The sequence below is a fragment of the Acinonyx jubatus genome, chromosome E2 (genome assembly GCF_027475565.1).
Source record: "Acinonyx jubatus isolate Ajub_Pintada_27869175 chromosome E2, VMU_Ajub_asm_v1.0, whole genome shotgun sequence".
NCBI lineage: Eukaryota > Metazoa > Chordata > Mammalia > Carnivora > Felidae > Acinonyx > Acinonyx jubatus.
In genome coordinates, this window is record NC_069396.1 from 12,417,498 (window position 1) to 12,436,414 (window position 18,917).

Genomic DNA, 18,917 nt, shown 5'->3' on the forward strand with positions numbered 1-18,917 from the left:
CTGGTTGTAGGTGTTGCTGAAGGATGGATGTGCAGAATAAGAGAAAAGCGCTTAATGGTACAAATAGGAGGCCATATGATCATTAAGAGAGGAGTTCCAAAAGCGGATTGAGGCTAGAGGCCAGACTACAAGGCAACGTGAACAGAGGCGGTAGGGACTGGATTCGCGAAAGAAATTGCCTTCAAAGGCAAGGAGCAGACTGAGTTGATGTTAGAGCTGCTGCCTTGTCTCTGAGGGCGAGGAGAAGGTGCAAGAAAGGGAGGGCGTGGGAAAGCAAGGGCCCCGTGGGGGTAGGAGGGAATGGGGGTGAAGGCAGTGGTGGAGGAGCTGGGTTTAGAAGGGAATCAGGCATAACTTATCTCCAGTCAGGGATATGAAGAGAAGCCAGATGTGGAGACAGACAGTGGCTGACACGAGCAGGAGTCTGTATGAGGGGACTCCTGGCAGGCAGTTATTCAGAAGAGCTGCGTCCTGTGGGGCACACACAGGGAAATGCTGACACGTTGAGGAGCGGAGGCCCAACTGAAGGCAGTGACACAGAGAAGGAATTTTTGCCCCTCACCCACCCTGTTAGCTCGGACAGAGTGTGTTCTCTGGTGCCTCCATTTTCCCATCTGTAAAATGAGGGAATTGGATGACATAAAAATTCTAAAGTCTTCTAAATTCTCGGCTGTCTAAGGATGGCCATAAAGGCGATTCTAGATAGGACCTAATTACTCTGAAATGCCCTGATTTTTCATAAAGCTCTCTAAACCTTTTTAGAATAATTTCCCTTTGACCAGACCTAATATGTGAAAATGTAACTCAGGCCATTAAGAACATTCAAGATCGATTATCCATTTTATGAAGAGATGCATCTCTTTGCCAAAAAATTCTTTTCAAACAGTAAGGTGTCATTATGCTTTTAAAGCAATTCATTTCAAAAAATCATATTCAAAATCAGCTCCTCTGGAGCGTGTAAAAGGAGGAACATTTGTGGAGGCGAAAGTTCAGTGTGACGTTAAATCCCAGCATCCCTTTTCACCTGCTCACCTGCCAGTTATTATTTCGCTTCATTTAAGTTTCTGCTCAAATGCGACTTCCTCAGGGAGCCCTGTCTAAAAATAGCTCCGCCGGCAGTTGTCTTATCCTTTTTTTGCAAGAGCGCTATCACTCCCAGACATTTTATCGCATATTTATCTGTTTGTCTGTTGCCAGCACTGGATTGTGAGCTCTGTAAAGACAGAGGTTGTTGCATTCGCGCCGTTGCCCTAGTATCTAGAACGGTGCCTGGCATATAGGCGTTGGTCAGTAAGTATTTATTGAATGGATGGATGGCCAAATGAAGGGAGGAATCTCGCTCCCCTGCAACTTGTAGCAAAGTTGATGTTGAATCCACACCCCCCACCCCACCCTCCAAAAATTCCAGGATTCTTATTTGGTGATTTCTAGGGTCCAAGGACTACCAACTGGTCACGTGGTCACGGGATCAGACCTTGAGAATGTGGCGGGTAGATTCCCAGATGCAGAGGGTATGTATTCAGCGCCGTTGTGGAGGAGTATAACCGGGTACGCTGGAAACCTTAAAACAAAACAAAACAAAACCAAGGGTTAGTAGTTGTGGAACTTAGAGGGTACATGACAGACATTTAATAATACTTGATGGTTGGCTGAGTGGCTTGTATAGGCCACACTGAGGCTTTGCGGTCTCCAAGAGCCAACTTTGATATCTGGCACTTCTAAGCGTGAAAAGCCTCCGACTGCCTTTTCTCCTGTCCTGGTAGGAGACTGTAGATAGCCTACTGAGCAAATGGCCTGTGGGCTTAATTTCTTTCTCTTCTTCTAAATGAGCTAGGAAGTCAAACCTTACACTCTGCAGTGTTCAGAGCCCTTTACATCCATCAGTGGCACCTATTCTCTGAAGCCTTTTTCAAGGTTTGCCCCACAAGTTCTGTTTCTTCCACGAACCACGGTGGCACCTGGTGTGACCTGCTGCCACGGCCCCTTGCTGTGTTCCCGCCTCAGTGTGGTTCTTTCGTTCAGTGGCCACGCTCCTTAAAGGCAGGAGCCACACCTCCCTTGTATTGCTTCCCCCACAGTGCTCCGTATAGGGTGGATGGAAAATGCTGGCTGAAATTTACAACACCATGGAGTTGGGTTTTTGGTTTATTGTGTTTTGGGGTTTTTTCGGTGCTGAAACCTGGGAATGAGAACATGCAACTCCTGCTCTTAGGTTTGTGAGTTCAAGCCCTACGTTGGATGTAGAGGTTACTTAAAAACAAACAAACAAACAAATAAATAAAATTGTAAAAAATGTGCAACATTGCTTAGTAAGAAGTCACTCTTGAGCATTTTGGTCAAGTATCATCACCTTACTGCCTTTTAAATATATTTTCTCCAGAAAGTACCATGTATTCATTTTTGGTCTTGGGTTAGCTGAATAACTCCACAAAGGCTTGGAATTTAAAATAATGTTTTCTGAGGCTTGCATAAAGGATGAACAGGATGAAAAATTTCCATGTAGATAATGGAGCCTATTCTCCTGTGTATTTAACCAGGGGGAGCTGGTGGTGGGTAAAACCTATTTTGATTGTCTCAGTTTTGGGCTGACGTCTTTTAGCCTCCGTGAGTCCCATTTTTAAGTCAGAACCAGACTCGATGAACATTTCCACTGACTTCCGGAGACCTAGATCTTTTACCCTTTGTTGCAGCTTTGTGCAAATGACATATTAGATGGTGTTGATGAGTTCATTGAGAGCATTTCTCTTCTGCCGGAACCAGAGAAGACCCTTCACACTCAAGATACGGATCACCAGCACAACTTGAGCCATGGGGAGGAAGAAGGTAATTGGTTAAACTGATGTTTTAGGTGAGGTGCCCCTCTGTGCATTTCAGTTCTGGCAGGTACCCCAGAACTGCTCTCTGACTCATTTTCAAAAAACATTTTCCAACAACTGAAGACCCTCTCTCTCCTGCTAGTCTTAAAGGAAGACCCCCCAAGCAGTCTCCTGGAAGAGAAGAAGTCAGATCAGCCGGGACTGCCTCAGACTCTGCAGCAGGAGTTCTCCCTGATCAACGTGCAGATCCGGAATGTCAACGTGGAGGTACTCAGTAGTCTAATGATTGGCTCATGCTTGCAGATGGCACTTTGTGGGAGTGGGGACTGTTTGAGCCAGGATGGTGGCTACAGATAGCTCCGCTGCTCTAACAGGTGTACCTCTCTGCTTGCTTTTTTATTTTCTAGACTTTCTAAGGAAATAGAAGTCTTACAATGTAAATTATATTCTTACCATACTCTCTTCTCATAAGCTGGACCAAGGGATAAACTGGTGTTCACGTGTCCTGAAATCCTCTTAGATGCTCCAACACTTCATTTTCCCATGTGTGAAGATCCTTAGATCCAGGAAGGCTCCGTGAGTTGGCAAAGGTTCCTGCCATAGTTAATGGCAGAGCTGAGTTTGGCAGCCACGCCTGCCTCCCCAAGGTTCTTTGTGCTCTGCTGTACCACCTGCCCTTAGAGCTGGTCATTTCCTTAATGACTTCAGCTCCTAGTGAGATCACCAAACCTCTCTGTTCGTCTAACATGTGGAAAGATTTACTCTTTTCATTTTGGGCGGGTAATGAAATGCTTTCCTTCAGAGAACTGAGTCTGTGAAGAAGGTTTTTTTTTTTCTTTTAATGTTTATTTATTTTGAGAGAGAGGGAGAGACACAGTGCACGTGAGCACAGGGGCGGGGTAGGGGCAGAGAGTGAGGGAGAGAGAATCCCAAGCGGGCTCTGCGATGTGAGCACAGAGCCCAATGCAGGACTCTGTGTCATGAGCTGTGAGATCATGACCTGAGCCAAAATCGGGAGTTGGACGCTTAACCGACTGAGCCGCCCAGGCGCCCCTGTGAAGGAGTTTTGAAGCTTGATTCGTTTCTCTTTTGCCCAGATTCAACAAACAGTAGGCATGGATATGTACCTGTGTGTACATACTTATCTCCTTTGGCCTTTAAGACAACTCTGCAGGGGGGCGCCTGGTGGCTCAGTCGGTTGAGCGTCCGACTTCAGCTCAGGTCATGGTCTCGAGGCTGGTGAGTTGGAGCTCTGCATCAGGCTGGCTCTGTGCTGACAGCTCAGAGCTTGGAGCCTCTTTGGATTCTGTGTCACCCTCTCTCTCTCTGCCTCTTCCCTGCTCGTGTTCTGTCTCTCTCTCAAAAATAAATAAACATTAAAAAAATTAAAAAAAAAACAAAAAAAAAAACCAGACAACTCTGCAGGGGCACCTGGGTGGCTCAGTCAGTTAAGTGCCTGACTTCAGTTCGGGTCATGATCTCGCGGTTTGCAAGTACAAGTCCCGCACGGGGCTCTCTGCTGTCAGCATGGAGCCCGCTTGGGATCCTCTGTCCCCCCTCTCTCTCTGCCCCTGCCCCCTTGTGCTCACTCTCTGTCTCAAAAAGAAATAAACAAAAAAATAAATGCAACAACTCTGCAACACGTGCTTTTATCCCCACTTAACAGAAGAGGAAACACACACTAAGAGATGTAATGACTTGTCGGAAGTCAGCAGCTATTTGGTGGAAGAGAGAATATTTGAAATCTGTCCCCAGATTTCCCACCTGTGTTCCTGTTTTTTGCTCTACTCCAGCTGCCTTCTCTGGTGGGCCTCACAAGAAATCAAGAGAGAGAAAGAATCCTCTGATTAATTGGCTATCTGTATTGATTCAGATCATACCCCCTTTGTTGAGAACAGTTGAGAAGAGTGTGGATAGCCAAGTGAGTCTCTTTTAAGAAGGAGATCTTGATTCCTTTTCCAGGAGTGCTTTTTTAAAAGTATTGAGATAAAATTCACATGCCATAAGGTTTACCCTTCTAAAGTTTACAGTTTGGTGGTTGTAAACCTCAGTCGCAGAGTTATGCAACCATCACCCCTAATTCCAAAGCATTGTCATCGTCCCTAAAAAATCCCATATCCATTAGCAGTCACTTCTCATTGCCTTCTCCCCCCAGCCTCTGGCGCTGACTAATCAACTTTCTGTCTCTATGGATTTTCCCAGGAGTTCTTTTGAACTTGAGTCAGGTATTTCCATTCTTCCTGCTTTCTTTTCTCGTCTCAAAATAAATATAACAAGTTCCAGTCTACCTTACAGCTTTAGGTTGAAGCTTTTTTACGTCAGAATACTTCGAGCTTATTAAATCAGTGCTAAAAATGAAACATCTGTCTTGAACACAAGTTGTCCGAATCTTCCAGATTCACTTGTCTTTGGGGAATCCCCCCCCTCCACCCAGTTACCAGGAACCTTGAGCTTGCACTTAGCTTGTGTAAATTCATTTGCGTCTGAAAACGAATGGTGGCCTACCTCCCAAGCGGTTGTCCCTTTGTCCCCTGCAGATGGATGCGGCGGACAGGAGCTGCACGGTGTCTGTGCATTGCAGCAGCCACCGCGTCAAGATGCTGGTCAAGTTCCCCGCGCAGTATCCCAACAACGCTGCCCCCTCGTTCCAGTTTATCAACCCCACCACCATCACGTCCACGATGAAAGCCAAGCTGCTGAAGGTGGGGGTCTGTGTTCACAAATTCTCCTCAGGTGTCTTAAGAGGAAACCTCTGTCCACGGGCGTCCGTGTCTGAGTTGAGGAGTAAGGTCGAGTGAAAAGTCCGGTAGAGAAGATTTGAAAGTCATCTGTCCTTCCGCGCCACCGGGTTAGCCCTTGCTGTTCACTGTGTGTAGCAAACAGTGGAGGTGGTCCTCAGCCTTTTTGGGTCGTGGAGCCCCTTTGAACATCTAATGAAACCGACACAGAAAAATGTGCGCAACTGTGGTATATAATTTCAGAAACACTGTGCGTGAATAGGATGCGGTTCCATAATTGCCTCTCATCTGCTCAGAGATCTCATTAAAGCTGTGCATTAATCCTGGGTTAAGAGCCCTGCAGTACATTTTCATTTATCTGGAAACAGTAGGCAAGATGTATTCTGAAGCTAAGAGATACTTTATAATCAGAAAACAAAATGTGAGGTCACTAAAAAAGTTCATTCCATGAGAGGAAATGGTGTCATCCCAGAGCGCGGCTGGCTCGTTGAACACGTGAGGCGTCTGGAGGCATGGCGGTGCCCGAAACAGGGCCGACCGGCACGGCGTCTGCTCTTAGCTGCTGGCTCAGGAACTTGCTCTGTCAGTTCATGCAGAGCTAATCAGGCAGAACCCCCATTTAAACAGCCCCACGAGCTGGGGATGCTACACCTTTTTCAGTGTGAGCAGCAGCCTGTGTGAAGTAACTGAAAAGTCCTGACCGACCAAGTTGACCCAAATGCTGTTCGCTTTGGCCTAGTTTGTATTATACACACTTGGCCCGTCTTCTTGGGATAAGATACGTAGCCAAGAAATTTTTCAGGTGGCGTAAAGATCTCTCAGACGTTACTCTGGTTTTGTGGTAGAGGTACATTTTGTGCTTGGAATTTTTTGAATCCAAGTATAATTAACATACAGCGTTAACAGTAGTTTTAGGTGTACAATACAATGATTCAACAATTCTCTACATCACTCAGCACCACTCATCGCGTTAAGTGTGGTTAATCCCCATCACCCATTTCACTCATCTCCCACCTACCTCCCCTCTGGTAACCATCTATTTGTTCTCTCTAGTTACGAGTCTGGGTTTTTTTTTGTTTTTCTGTACTCGGAATTTGAATATTTCATTGTCTTATTTGCACATATAAAAAAAAAGATAGATCTTCCTATTGGTATACAAATGATAGGATTAGGAAGTATCTCTAAAAGTCTAATTGAGTACTGTCTGACAGAAATAGAATGTAGGCTACACGTAATTTAAAATTTTCTAGTAACCACACTAAAAAAAATGGAAAGTAGCAGGTAAATTAATTTCAATACTATTTTTACTTAATCCAGTATGTGCCAAGTGTTATATCAACATGCAATCCATATAACAATTGTTGAGACACTTTGCATTCTTGTACTAATAAGTCTTCAACACTTGGTATGAATTGTGTGCTTCCAGAACCTCTCGATTCAGACTCTCCTCACTTCCCATGCCCCGTAGCCCCACATGGGTAATGACTTCGTTACAGGACAGCCAGTTTACATGCCTGTCTTCAGTATGTGTATGTCACTTTAGGTCTCCAATATGTGCCTTAAAATGTTAGGATTTATGTTTTTAAAGAAGAAAAAAATTATAATAATTTCCACTGGATTGAAATCTTCTCCCCCGGGCTTGTATTGAGCATTACTTCTAAGGTACTGGGATTTTCCTGGGGGGGATAGGGGTCAAGCTAGGACAGGGCAGGAGTAGAATTCACAGTAAAGATGTGTGTGCACACCCTGGCTGAGGAACGGGCTTCTCGAAGAGGGCACAGAAACGCATCTGCCCTCCGTGCCTCTAGAGCAGCTGGAAAGTAGGTTGCTGCACTGGAAGCCTGAGGCACGGCTGTGCTCCAGTCTCCCTGCGTCTTCACGGCCTCCCACTGCTTTGAAGAATAAAAGTGAATCAGGAGAGAGAAGGTTGCTATTCTTGACTGTGTTTCGTGCCTTTTCTAGATCCTGAAAGACACTTCCCTGCAAAAAGTGAAGCGCAACCAGAGTTGTTTGGAGCCCTGCCTGCGCCAGCTCGTCTCCTGCCTTGAGTCTTTTGTGGTGGGATTCTTGTACCGACTCGTGCTTTGGTGTTTTGTTTCGTTTCTTCCTCCCCAAACTAATGTGTCCTCATTTTGTAAGTCAGCTTTAAGACAGCCTGTGGTTTTTAGTATGTTAAAATTTTTTTAAGTTTATTTATTTATTTTGAGAGAGAGAGAGAGAGAGAGAGGCAGAGAGAGAGGGGGAGAGAGAGAATCCCAAGCAGTCTCCACACTCTGATGTGGGGCTTGAACTCCCCAAGTGTGAGATCATGACCTGAGCCGGAACCAAGAGTCAGACGCTTAAACGACTGAGCCACCCAGGTGCCCCTAGTCTGTTAATTTTTAAATTTCAGAACCAAGAAGACAGCACTTCCAGCAACCCCTTTGCACTCCCAAACTCCGTCACTCCGCCCTTACCAACGTTTGCCCGGGTGACCACTGCCTATGGGTCATACCAAGATGCCAACATTCCCTTCCCTAGGACCTCGGGGGCCAGGTTCTGTGGAGCAGGTTTGTCTTTCTTTTGGTTCTCTGATTGTAGATTGTGAGAGTGAGAAGCTGAGACTGTTCTATAGTCTATAAAGAAATCTCAGACAAATCAGAAAATTTGTCGTTTCCTGGTAACTCAAAAGATTGCGAGAGTGTTAAATGGTATGATGCTGAATTGGCTTCTGTGGACATATCCTGAGAATACTCAACAGAATTGCAGTTTTATTTTTTTCATTCTGACGATCCCTGATTCTCAACGTAGGACAGGTCCCCTAGCAAAGAAGTAGAAAGTACCTGAGAAGATTTTTTCTGCACCAAACACATCCCATCCTTCCTGGATCCTAGAGATTCTGACCTTTGTCGTTGTTAAAGTGTGGCTGTAGCGAGGACTGACCGGTGCTGCCTTTGGATTTCCCGCGTGCAACTCATTGACCTTGATGTGCCCATGTGGTGTCTCCTTTGTCAGGCTATCTGGTGTATTTCACGCGGCCTATGACGATGCATCGAGCAGTGTCTCCGACAGAACCTACTCCGAGGTGAGCCTGGGAGATGCAGGTGTAAGCTGCACTCACGGAGCCATAGGTGGGCAGACATCCGGGGTTTATCACTGCGTTGGTCTTGGGACAGTGTGTGTTAGTTCTTCAGTAAATACCCATTAGAAGATTCATTGGAGAATGATCAGGCTCATTAAATTGCTACTCAGCTGAGATTTGTACTGTCAGGTTACCACCAAACCACTAGAAGAAGTTTGATAAAAGTTGTTGTCAAAACAAGGCAAATTCTTTTCCCCTGTTGCTAAAGTATTATTTGAACATTAAATAACAATAGAAAAATAACAAAAAAAAAAGGTCATCTCTAGTTCCACAACATTAGTATGCCACTTCTGACATTACCAAAACATGTGAAATTTTTATAAACTACATTCAGTGGTTGGAAAAACTCCAACATTATGGAAGTTTTCAGTTAAGATTTGAAAGCTGTTCTTTTCCATGGCGAGTCATCGTTAGCAATTTAACATGCTTCCTGTCTGGTCTCCATTATTTTTCTGTGTGTCGGTTTTTTCTTTGCTTTGTTTTGTTTTTAAGAGGAGATCTAAGGTAGCAAATGGGAATGTGGACTCCGGAGCCAAACCACCGGGTCCAAGTCTTGGCCCTGCTGTTCTGTGACCTTAGGCAAGTTATGTAAACCATCCTTGAGTTTCCTTACCAATAAGTTGGGGATGATAGTGACACCTACATACTTGGGTTGCTGGGAAGAATCAATGAGTTAATCCCTGGGAAGCATTTAGAATACAGCCTGGCGTGTGGCTCTGTGTTTCCTATTACTACTGTTTAAGTTTTCACTATTTTACTCAAATATAATTCACATAGTATACAGTTGACCCATTTAAAGTATATAATTCAGTGGCTTGTTGTGTATTCACAGATCATGTGCAGCCATCACTAGAGTCAGTTCTAGAACATTTTTAATTACCCTCAAAAGAAACTGCATCCCCTAGGTGTCAACACTCCCAAGTCCCCCTTTCTTCCAGTACTGGGCAAACACTGATGTACTTTCTGTCAATCATTTTGCCTATTCTGGGCATTTTATAGTAATAGAATCATATAATTATGTGGTTCTTTGTGACTGGCTTCTTTCACTTAGTGTAATGGTTTTTTTTAACTTTTAAAAAATGTTTACTTATTTTTCAGATAGGGAGAGACAGAGTGTGAGCAGGGGATGGCAGAGAGAGAGGGAGATCCAGAACTCAAAGCAGGCTCTAGGCTCTGAGCTGTCAGCACAGAGCCCGACGAAGGGCTCAAACTCGCAAACCATGAGATCATGACATGAGCTAATGTCAGATGCTCAACTGACTGAGCCACCCAGGCGCCCCTTGCTTAGTGTAGTGTTTTCACGGCTCATACATATTGTAGCATGGTCAGTAGTTCTTTTTTTGTTTTTTTAATTTTATTCTAGAGAGAGAGAAACGTGTGAGCAGAGGAGAGGCACAGAGGGAGGGAGAGAGAGAGAGAGAGAGAGAGGAAGAGAGAGAGAGAATCTTAAGCAGGCTTCCACACTCAGCTCAGAGCCCAACAGGGGGCTTAATCTCACAAACCGTGAGATCATGCCCTGAGCCAAAATCAAGAGTCAGATACTCAACCGATTGAGCCACCCAGGCGCCCCAGGACTTCGTTTTTATTGCCAGATAATATTCTGTCATATACATATGCCACATTTTATTTATTTCTTTATCAGTCTGTGGACATTGGGGTTATTTGCATTTTTTGGCTATTACAAATAATGCTGTTTTGTGCATTCATGTACAAGTTTTTGTGTGGACACAGCTTTTCATTTTTCTCCAGTATATACCTATGAGCAGAATTGCTGGATCCCATCACAAAGGTTTTTTTTTTTTTCTTAATTAATAAGCTTCATGTTTTAGAGCAGTTTTAAGTATGTAGTAAAATTGGGTGGAAGGTACAGAGGGTCCTCATATACACCCGTCCCCACACATGCACAACCTCCCCCATACCACTGGTTTTTTAAACTTAAAAATTATAAGGTGCGTACGAGGGACTTCTGCCCCTGCAGTGCGGTGTCTAGGATAACATGAAAGTCCTCCCATTGCGAACACCTGGATGTATGGGATGAAATATAATTAGCATACTTCCAGGAAAGAAAGATTGAACCGAGTGCACGAGGAGGCACCACTGCTGTCCTGGGAGTCTGCCAATCTCTGCAGTCACCTGAGCAGATGAGACCTTGACTGCACAGGCCTGGGGAGTTAAGTGTCAGAGACCCCATGTATTACCTGGGTTCTGTTTTTGAAAGGTTGGACTAGAAAACAAGCACCTGCTCTCAAAGGGAAACAAGAATATGTGTATCTGGGCTTCGGATAAGAGGGAAGAATGTTCCTATTAGAACGGTTTGCACGCTAACAGTGTTTCAGTGAGGTCTGATTTACAGTACACAGATGTGAAGTGTATACCTTGATGACCAACACCCAGATCAACATAGAGAACAGGAGTTTTCTCTGTTTACACCCAGAGGAAACCAGTCTTCCGACTTCCATCATTGTAGTTGTGGTTTTGCCTGTGCTTGAGCTTCATCTAAGTAGCACATCAGGCAGCATGTGCTGTTTTGTGTCTCACCTGTTTTGCTAACTTAATGTTTTTTGTTTTTAATTTTATTTTTTAAATTTACATACAAATTAGTTAGCGTATAGTGGAACATCCAAATTAGTTGGCATATAGTGCAATGGTGATTTCAGGAGTAGATTCCTTAATGCCCCTTGCCCATTCCCCCCTCCCACAACCCCTCCAGTAACCCTCTGTTTGTTCTCCATATTTAAGAGTCTCTTATGTTTTTGAAATTGATCCACAGAGTTGCATATATCGATGGTTCCATTGTATGAAAATAATACAATTTATCATTCTCTTCTTGAGGGATATTTGAATTATTTCTAGTTTGCGGCTATCATGAGTAGACCTACACACAGAAGTCTTTTTATGGACGTGTATATTAACTTCTCTACCCAAGGGGCAGAATCCCTGGGTCATAGGTTAGGTGTATGTTTGATTTTTTTTTTTTTTTTTTTTTTTTTTTAGCATTGCCAAAAAGTCTGTCCCCAGTGGTTGTGTCATTTTACACTCTTACCGGCAATGTTTCAGAATTATAGTTGCTCCACATTCTTTCCAAAATTTGATATTTTCAATCTTTTCAACTTTAGTCATTGTGATGGGTATGTGGTATCTCATTGTGGTGATGACTGGTGATGTTGGGCAGCTTTTGTGTGCTCATTGATCATTTGGGTATATTCTTTTGTGATGTGCCTGTTCAAGTATTTTGCTCATTTCTATAGGACTAGGTTTCTTATTATTTATTTGTGTCAGTTCTTTATTCTGGTTCTAAATCGTTTGCTGGAAGTCCAGATAGATTTTCTCTTAATCCGTGGTTTGTCTTTCTCCGTAATGATTTTTGATAAATACAAGTTTTTAATTTTGATAAAATCCAATCTATCACTTTAAAAATTTTATGTTTAGTGCTTTTGTGTTCTAGAAAAAAAAAATCTTTGCCTAACCCAAGGTTACAAAAATATTCTTCTCTTTTAAAAGTTTATAGTTTTAGAGTCCTTCTTTAAGGTCTGTAGTCAATCTCAAATTAATTTTTTGTGTGTATGATGTGAGGTAGGGGTCAAAGTTTGCTTTTTTCAGTAGAGCTATATAGTTATTGTTCCAGCACCATTCATGGAAAAATTTTGACTTTACTCATTGAATTTGCATTGATTAAAAAAAAAATTGCATTGATACCATTGTTGAAAATCAATTGAATATGGTTGTGGGTCTATTTCTAGAGTCTACTTTTTTCCTTTGCTCTATTGGTTTCTCTTTATGCCAACACTATACTCTTAATGTAGCTTTTATATTGTAAGTCTTCAAATCTGCTAGTAAGTCCTCCAGTTTTATTACTCTTACTCAGGATCATGTTGGCTATTGGCTAGGTCTTTTGCATTCCTGTAAAAACATGACATGGCTGATTGGTTTCTACACAAAACTTCTCTTCATATTTTGATTGGAAATGTGTCAACTCTACAGATCAGTTTGGAGAAAACTGACATCTTGACAGTAATATGGAAACTTCTCATCCACTAACATGATACTTCTCTGATTTCTCAGCAATATTTTGTGTTTTCAACGCACATTTTTAAATTAAGTTCATTTCTAGGTATTTGATGCTATTGTAAATGAAAATTTTAAGATATTTCTAAATGTTTGTTTCTAATGTATAAAAATGCAGATTTTTATAGATTGGCCTTGTATCTAAATTCACTTGTTCATTCTCATAGCTTGTAGATTCCTTTGATTTTCTATGTATACAGTCTTAGAAGTATTCTCCGCTTTTGCAGACAAAAGTCGTGTTTTGTTCTTTTTGTTGAGTTTCCTTTTTTTCCCGTTTTACCCATCTTTTCCTCTTGGTTTCATCATGTGCTTAAGAGCAACAGTATTTGGAAATAAGGAAAGACTGAAGCCAGTATGGATAATTCTGTTTTCAACTACAGGTCTCTGTCAGCTTTGTCTGCTTATCATACTGGCTTGATTGCGCCAATGAAGATCCGCACAGAGGCCCCTGGCAACCTTCGTTTATACAGTGGGAGCCCCACTCGAAGTGAGAAAGAGCAGGTCTCCATCAGCTCCTTCTACTACAAGGAGCGGGTAAGCAGGAGAGGCATGGCCTCTGATTCTTATTCCTTCTAGATTTTCGTTCTTTGTCTCCCTGCCTGCTCTGCACAGCACCTAAGTTAGCGATGCCCCTATAGTCTCTAACTTTCAAAATTAGTTGGTTCAAGAAAGACCTTTGCTTCGTTCCTTTCAGTTGGTTTTAACTACTGTGAATTGTGTGTGTGGAGGGATGGGTTGGTTCTTAGAATCCATATTCTTCGCTCCCCATTTAACCCTATCCTTGTTACCCCCATTTACGAAGCTTGATTCCCCTTGTTTCAGGTAGCATAATTTAGCTGCAGATCTTCCTTCATATTCTGATGTTTGTCAACAAATTTAGGGATGCTTCTGAAGGCTTGGGATCTCGATATATTTAGAAGTTCATAGTGGTGAAAAGTTATAAAGTTGATCTCTAAGAGGTCTTAGGCTTTTACTAAATCTCCACTGAAATGCCCATCTGAATGGTCAGTTTATACAAAATCACCCGAGCCTGTCCTGTGTTCCTGAGTTCTTAAGGAACTCATCGTTCCTAATGTAGCTATTAAGCTGTCAGAAGCAGAAGCCTTTGGTGATGACAGTGTAGAGAATGTTGGCAGAGCGTAGGAATGCTTCTAAGAACTCTTCCTGTGTTGTCAGATTGAGAGGCTGGTTTAAACTGGCTTTTAACTGAAATGATGTTTTAAGAAGAGCTCGGTCCTTAGGAATTCTTTGTTGTTGTCCCCGGCTAAATGATGGATCGACTCTAATTGAAATGTGTTTTTTAAAAAATTGAATTATTTTAAATAAAAACCCAATTTCCAGCAAGTGTTAGAGGTGTCTTCACCTCGATTGCATTGTATTGTCTAACCTTGGTTCACACTAATAGTTGTCCACCTCTGACTTTGTGTAGTCTTGGAGTTTGTATGTGACGGAAATGAGCGAGCGGCAGGAGCTGATGCTTGAGATAGGACCGACCTTGGACAAAACCACTCACTTGAATAGGGACAGTGATCTTTTTGTTGCCTTTCCGTAGTCCCCTTCTTCACATCTCTGATGGAACTGTGCCCCTCTGGCCGTTGCTGACTGTCTCAGAACACATATATCCCCACAAGTCCTTTACATTCAAAATTTTTAGGATTCCCTCCCACTCCCTCCAAGCAAGCTAGCAGGCAGCTGGCTAGATGGTCAGAACTAGGGCATTTTATTGACATAATAGCCAAACAGACTCATGGTTGGGTAAATGGGGAATTTTCTTGAGTGTAAGGGCCCATTTGAGGAGATCTCTTAGTCCAAGAGAGTTCTCAGTCCTCCTTCGAATCATGTCATGTGTTACTCATGCTTGGGTTTGGATTGGGAAAGTAGGTTGACTAGCACTTTTGACCCTGATAGTGCAAAAAGGCCATGTCTAGTCAAAGTAACTCCGTTTCCACCATGGGGCCTCTCCTAATGCAAAAGCATTTGTAAAGGCTTACGCCCATGTTTTTCATGGTCTGGCCTCTTTTCCTATAAATACCACAGTCACAAAGAGGGACCAAAGGCACATAGATAATTACCTTGTATCAGGTAGGATCTTCTGGGGAGGAGGGGGAGGACTGTGATCCTTCATTTTGGGATGATTCCCGGTGTACAGCTTCTCCACAGAAAATGGGCTCTTATAGTCCCTTAGGATGACCTAGTATAGCACATGGTCTTTAGGTTTTATTTGAGATAATGACCACATAAAAGGGGAGCAGACACTTTTATTATAATTTTATTTGAAACTTTTGTATTTCTATATAATATACGTACAGAACAGTTCACAAATCATTGGCAATAATTCAGTGAACTAACAACACCCAGGCCAAGAAGTAGAACATTATAAGAACTCTAGAAGCCCTGGGGGAGGGAGGCACATTTCAGTGGGTGACAGATAGATAGTAGTTATTAGGTGACATCCTATGAAATGACTGATATTTGACCATTTTTAATCTCAAAAAAAAGTTTCATGTGGTTCAGCTGTATAAAGTAGTTAAGTGAGTGAGTCATTTTGTGATGAATCTGAAACACATTCATCTCTCCTTAAACCTTGTTCACGTTCATCCCATTTACATGGGGCAGAGGGAGGGGTGGGGGAGTTAGGGAAATGAAATACGGCAACCTGGCCATGATATCTTATATAGGCCATCTTCCTTCCTGTTAGAAGTCAATATGGTTTTATCCCTCAAGGAGTATTTTCTTATCCTCAGGTATCTAGTTTGACATGTCAAATAATACCACTTTTATTACTTTTGTTCTCGAAATGATTCCAGATCACTAAAGTCTTTATTTTCAGCCCCAATTTTTCTCCTACATATCTTTATTCTCTTTTAGATCTCTACCCCTGAGGTCTATAAATGAGTAAGAATAAAAGAAAAAAATATGACCATGTTAAAGTATAGCAGTGAAGGAATTATAGAGTATTTTGGAGATTATAAGAATCTTTATGGAGTCTTTGGGGATTTTCTGTTCGTTTCTCTTGTTTTTTGGTGTGTTTTTGACCTGCCCTACTTAGGTCATATTATCATATTCACCCAAATGTTCTCCAGATGAAATTCCAAGGTTCTCTCCTAAATATTTTAAAATGTGAGAGACCTAAAAAAAAAACCCAGAAACAACTATCAAATTTCATAGGAAGTTAGAGAGCCCAGAGAGATGCTAACGTTCATTTGGTAACTGGACCACCTATTAATAGTTGGTGAAATATTGTTTATTCCTAGGGCAAATCAGAAGACCTAGAACTTGTGTTAAACATTAGGCATTGGCCTATAAACATTTTTTACATTTTGCAACCTCCACCCATGCTTCAGTTTATGTTGCTAAAATAGCTCTAAGTGTAAATAACTGAGGAGGTCTTGAAGTTAATAGGATAATTTCTGATTTCCCATAAACAGTGCTTTTCAGCCCCAGTTTCACACTGATGCGCATGTTGTTAGCACGTGCCCCCGGGACAGCAGCTTTTCAGCTTTGCTCCCTCATTCCCTTCATTTCTCATGGGCTCTTGCCTCCCCATGGTGTCACTCCGAAAATAGTCCTGCAACCCCAAGGTCAAGGCTTCCAATTTCCCCCATTGGCCCCACCCACCCCAACCACACATCAGAAACAATTTGGTGTTAGTCTACCAACGAACTTCTTCATTTTTAGGAATGAGAATCTTCTCGCACAAATGTATGCTCTTGATGGGGAGAGTAGACCCTCTACCTATTTCTCTGCTTGCCCTACGATCTTAATCCTCATGAGAGTACTATAAACCTTGACCTTGTCAGAGCTGTATTGATGCCAGCCTCCTCAATATCTTGAAATGTGTTTTGAACCAAAGAATTATGACATTGAAGCTGGGTTTGGAGTGCAGTGGGTCTGGAGGGAGGTGAGGGAATCTCCAAATATTGCTGTGGTTAGGTTCAGATTTTTAGTCATGCAAACCTGATTTTGCAGTATATTGTGGTACCTTTTAATCCATCAAATATGTGGGAAGCTTTCATTTTATTCTATATTTTTCCCTTTTAATTTTCTTGGTGTTTTTCTTCCCTCCTCCTGGGTGTAACGTTTTCACGCACAGATGTCTCCTCGCTCTGCCCGGCGACGTTGGTCCATACAAGCAATTAACGACTTCCCGGTACTGTGCGCTGTGCAAATGCTCTCCTTGACTAATCCTGTCTGCCCAAAGGCCCAAGAATAAAATGCCACCTGCCTGGCTTTGAGGAACCTGAATGACAGGCTGGCTGGTTTTCAGGACCAGCACAATAAATTTTTCACTCTTGGGAGTCAAGTGCCGAGGGCTTCCTCTTTTTTTCATCCAGTTTCAAATGGATGAGTACTGGTATCATTAAGGATTGTGAATGGACTTCTTTGAAAGTGAAGCCAAACACTGGGTTTCTTGGAAAGAACCCCATCTGTAAGCCTTTAGCTCACCTGATTTCATTTGGAGTATTTGTATAATTTCCTGGAGCTTTCAAAAGCCTACCTTTGGCATGGGGTGAAGCAGAGGAAGATATAAGAGGCTTCCACCATTTTGTCTCTCTGTTTTTATCGTCTTAGTCTAGTTCAAAGAGGGAAGTGCTCACCTGCTTCATTGGCATGATGCATAAGCTAGTTTTTAATCCTTCGGGAACTCTCTGGAACAAATTTTTTCCTTACCATCAGTATTTTGCATTGCAACAAAACCTCTGCTGTGGACATCTCTCTTCCTTTTCTTTCCTTCTTACTCATTCCTATTGGTCATCCCCCTCTTCTGTCTTCCTCTCCCACCCCCTCCATGTTTCAGTAGTGCCAAGGTGGCCTCAGGCTGTGTAGGGCAGCCTTGTGGCTTTTTTGTAAATTTTACTGGGTCTACAAAATATTTAGGAGAACAGTCCTATAGCCTTTTCATATCAAAACCAGTTGAAATCAGGAGCCCTGATTCTCAAGTGCCACTGCTGCCGACAACTTGGAGGCGGAGCCGCCAACGTGGCCACCTTTCCTCCAAAAGCCTGTCCCGGCCAATCCGACTGTGGAATTTCCACTGATTTTCCAGAAGTCTCTGCTCCTGCTGCTATTGAAATAGGAACTCATTTTGACTCACTGCCCACTCTGCTGATTATGCATTGTTGGTGGGGTTGCTGCGAAGCAGTTGGTGGCTTATTCTTGGGCTGTTTTTACATTTAACCCATTTATTGGCATTGATGTCGCCTCCGGTTGTAGCAGTAACACTGGTGGTACAGTCGCAAGCTGGCTATATTGGTTGTCATTCAGTGCTATTCGCACCAATGCCTCCCCCCTCCCCCCGGTCCTTTCCTCCCTGTCCTCTTTCCTATGATCCCATGAACGCCTTCTTGGTATGTTCAGAGGAGCATCCCGGTGCTCATCATGTGATAATTGTCTGTCTTGTTGTGTCTCTCTTCCCTCAATCCCTGCTTATGAAATCTGTGGGGAAGGGGGCATTTTCTACTGATGGGGCATTGAGAAGACCTAAGAGAAGTGCAGGGCCCTTGGCCTCCCAGAGGGACCGATCCTTGCACAGAAAAGTATCCAGATGTAAGCCCATCAGAGTGGGACTGCGGCAGCGCAGGAGGCTTAAGGGGCTTTCGTGCCAAAGTGCCCTCCCCTCACCTGGAAAGTTCAGCCACATGCCAGCCTCGTGTGTCATCAGCTGGCAGTTGCACAGACGAGAGATTCCTAAAATCGCCAGCAAGATGGAAGGGAAGAAGAAGTCTCGGGGAGGAGTAGATGGGATGGGAACCCTTTCTTGCTGCAGGAAAGTTGTCCGTGCTCGTTAGGAAGCAGCAAGGACCCGTGGCCCAACCTCTTATTTGAGACTGAGCATGTCTTCATTTAGGCAGCCTTGTTATAATTGCATCCCCAGAATATTTGGCCACTAGACTGAGTACCGAGGGACCCTCTAGGCTGAAGGGGAAATAGTTCATACCTAAAAACCACCAACCAATAAATAGGAAACACAACACTTTTCTGACCCCTTGTAGATTTCGATAATGTTTTGCAGTTATTCCTTGCTGGATTCAATGACTGAGTAGCGCTGTCCCACAATTGCCTTACAGTTTGATTCTTGGTGGCAGCTCTGGTGAGGGAGATCCAGTGGTGGCGAACCTCCTTCTGTTACAGGCTCAAGGGCAGCTTCGTGAGTTTCCACAAAACGTCATCTCTACA

At 43.1% G+C, this 18,917-nt stretch overlaps 1 protein-coding gene across 7 annotated transcripts in view; it reads left to right on the forward strand.

Moving 5' to 3' along the window:
• WDR59 (WD repeat domain 59) overlaps nt 1–18,917 on the forward strand; it is an 84,284-nt gene that overhangs the window by 46,122 nt on the left and 19,245 nt on the right. For 4 of the 7 annotated variants that reach the window (XM_015087195.3, XM_015087197.3, XM_027076213.2 and 1 more), the window contains exons 11-19: nt 1,432–1,511; nt 2,691–2,823; nt 2,959–3,083; nt 5,354–5,518; nt 7,517–7,612; nt 7,947–8,103; nt 8,549–8,618; nt 13,121–13,274; nt 16,834–16,890. In XM_015087195.3, coding sequence (XP_014942681.2) covers nt 1,432–1,511; nt 2,691–2,823; nt 2,959–3,083; nt 5,354–5,518; nt 7,517–7,612; nt 7,947–8,103; nt 8,549–8,618; nt 13,121–13,274; nt 16,834–16,890 — 1,037 coding nt within the window. The other 3 variants (XM_015087196.3, XM_027076214.2, XM_053211291.1) reach the window with 3 other exon arrangements.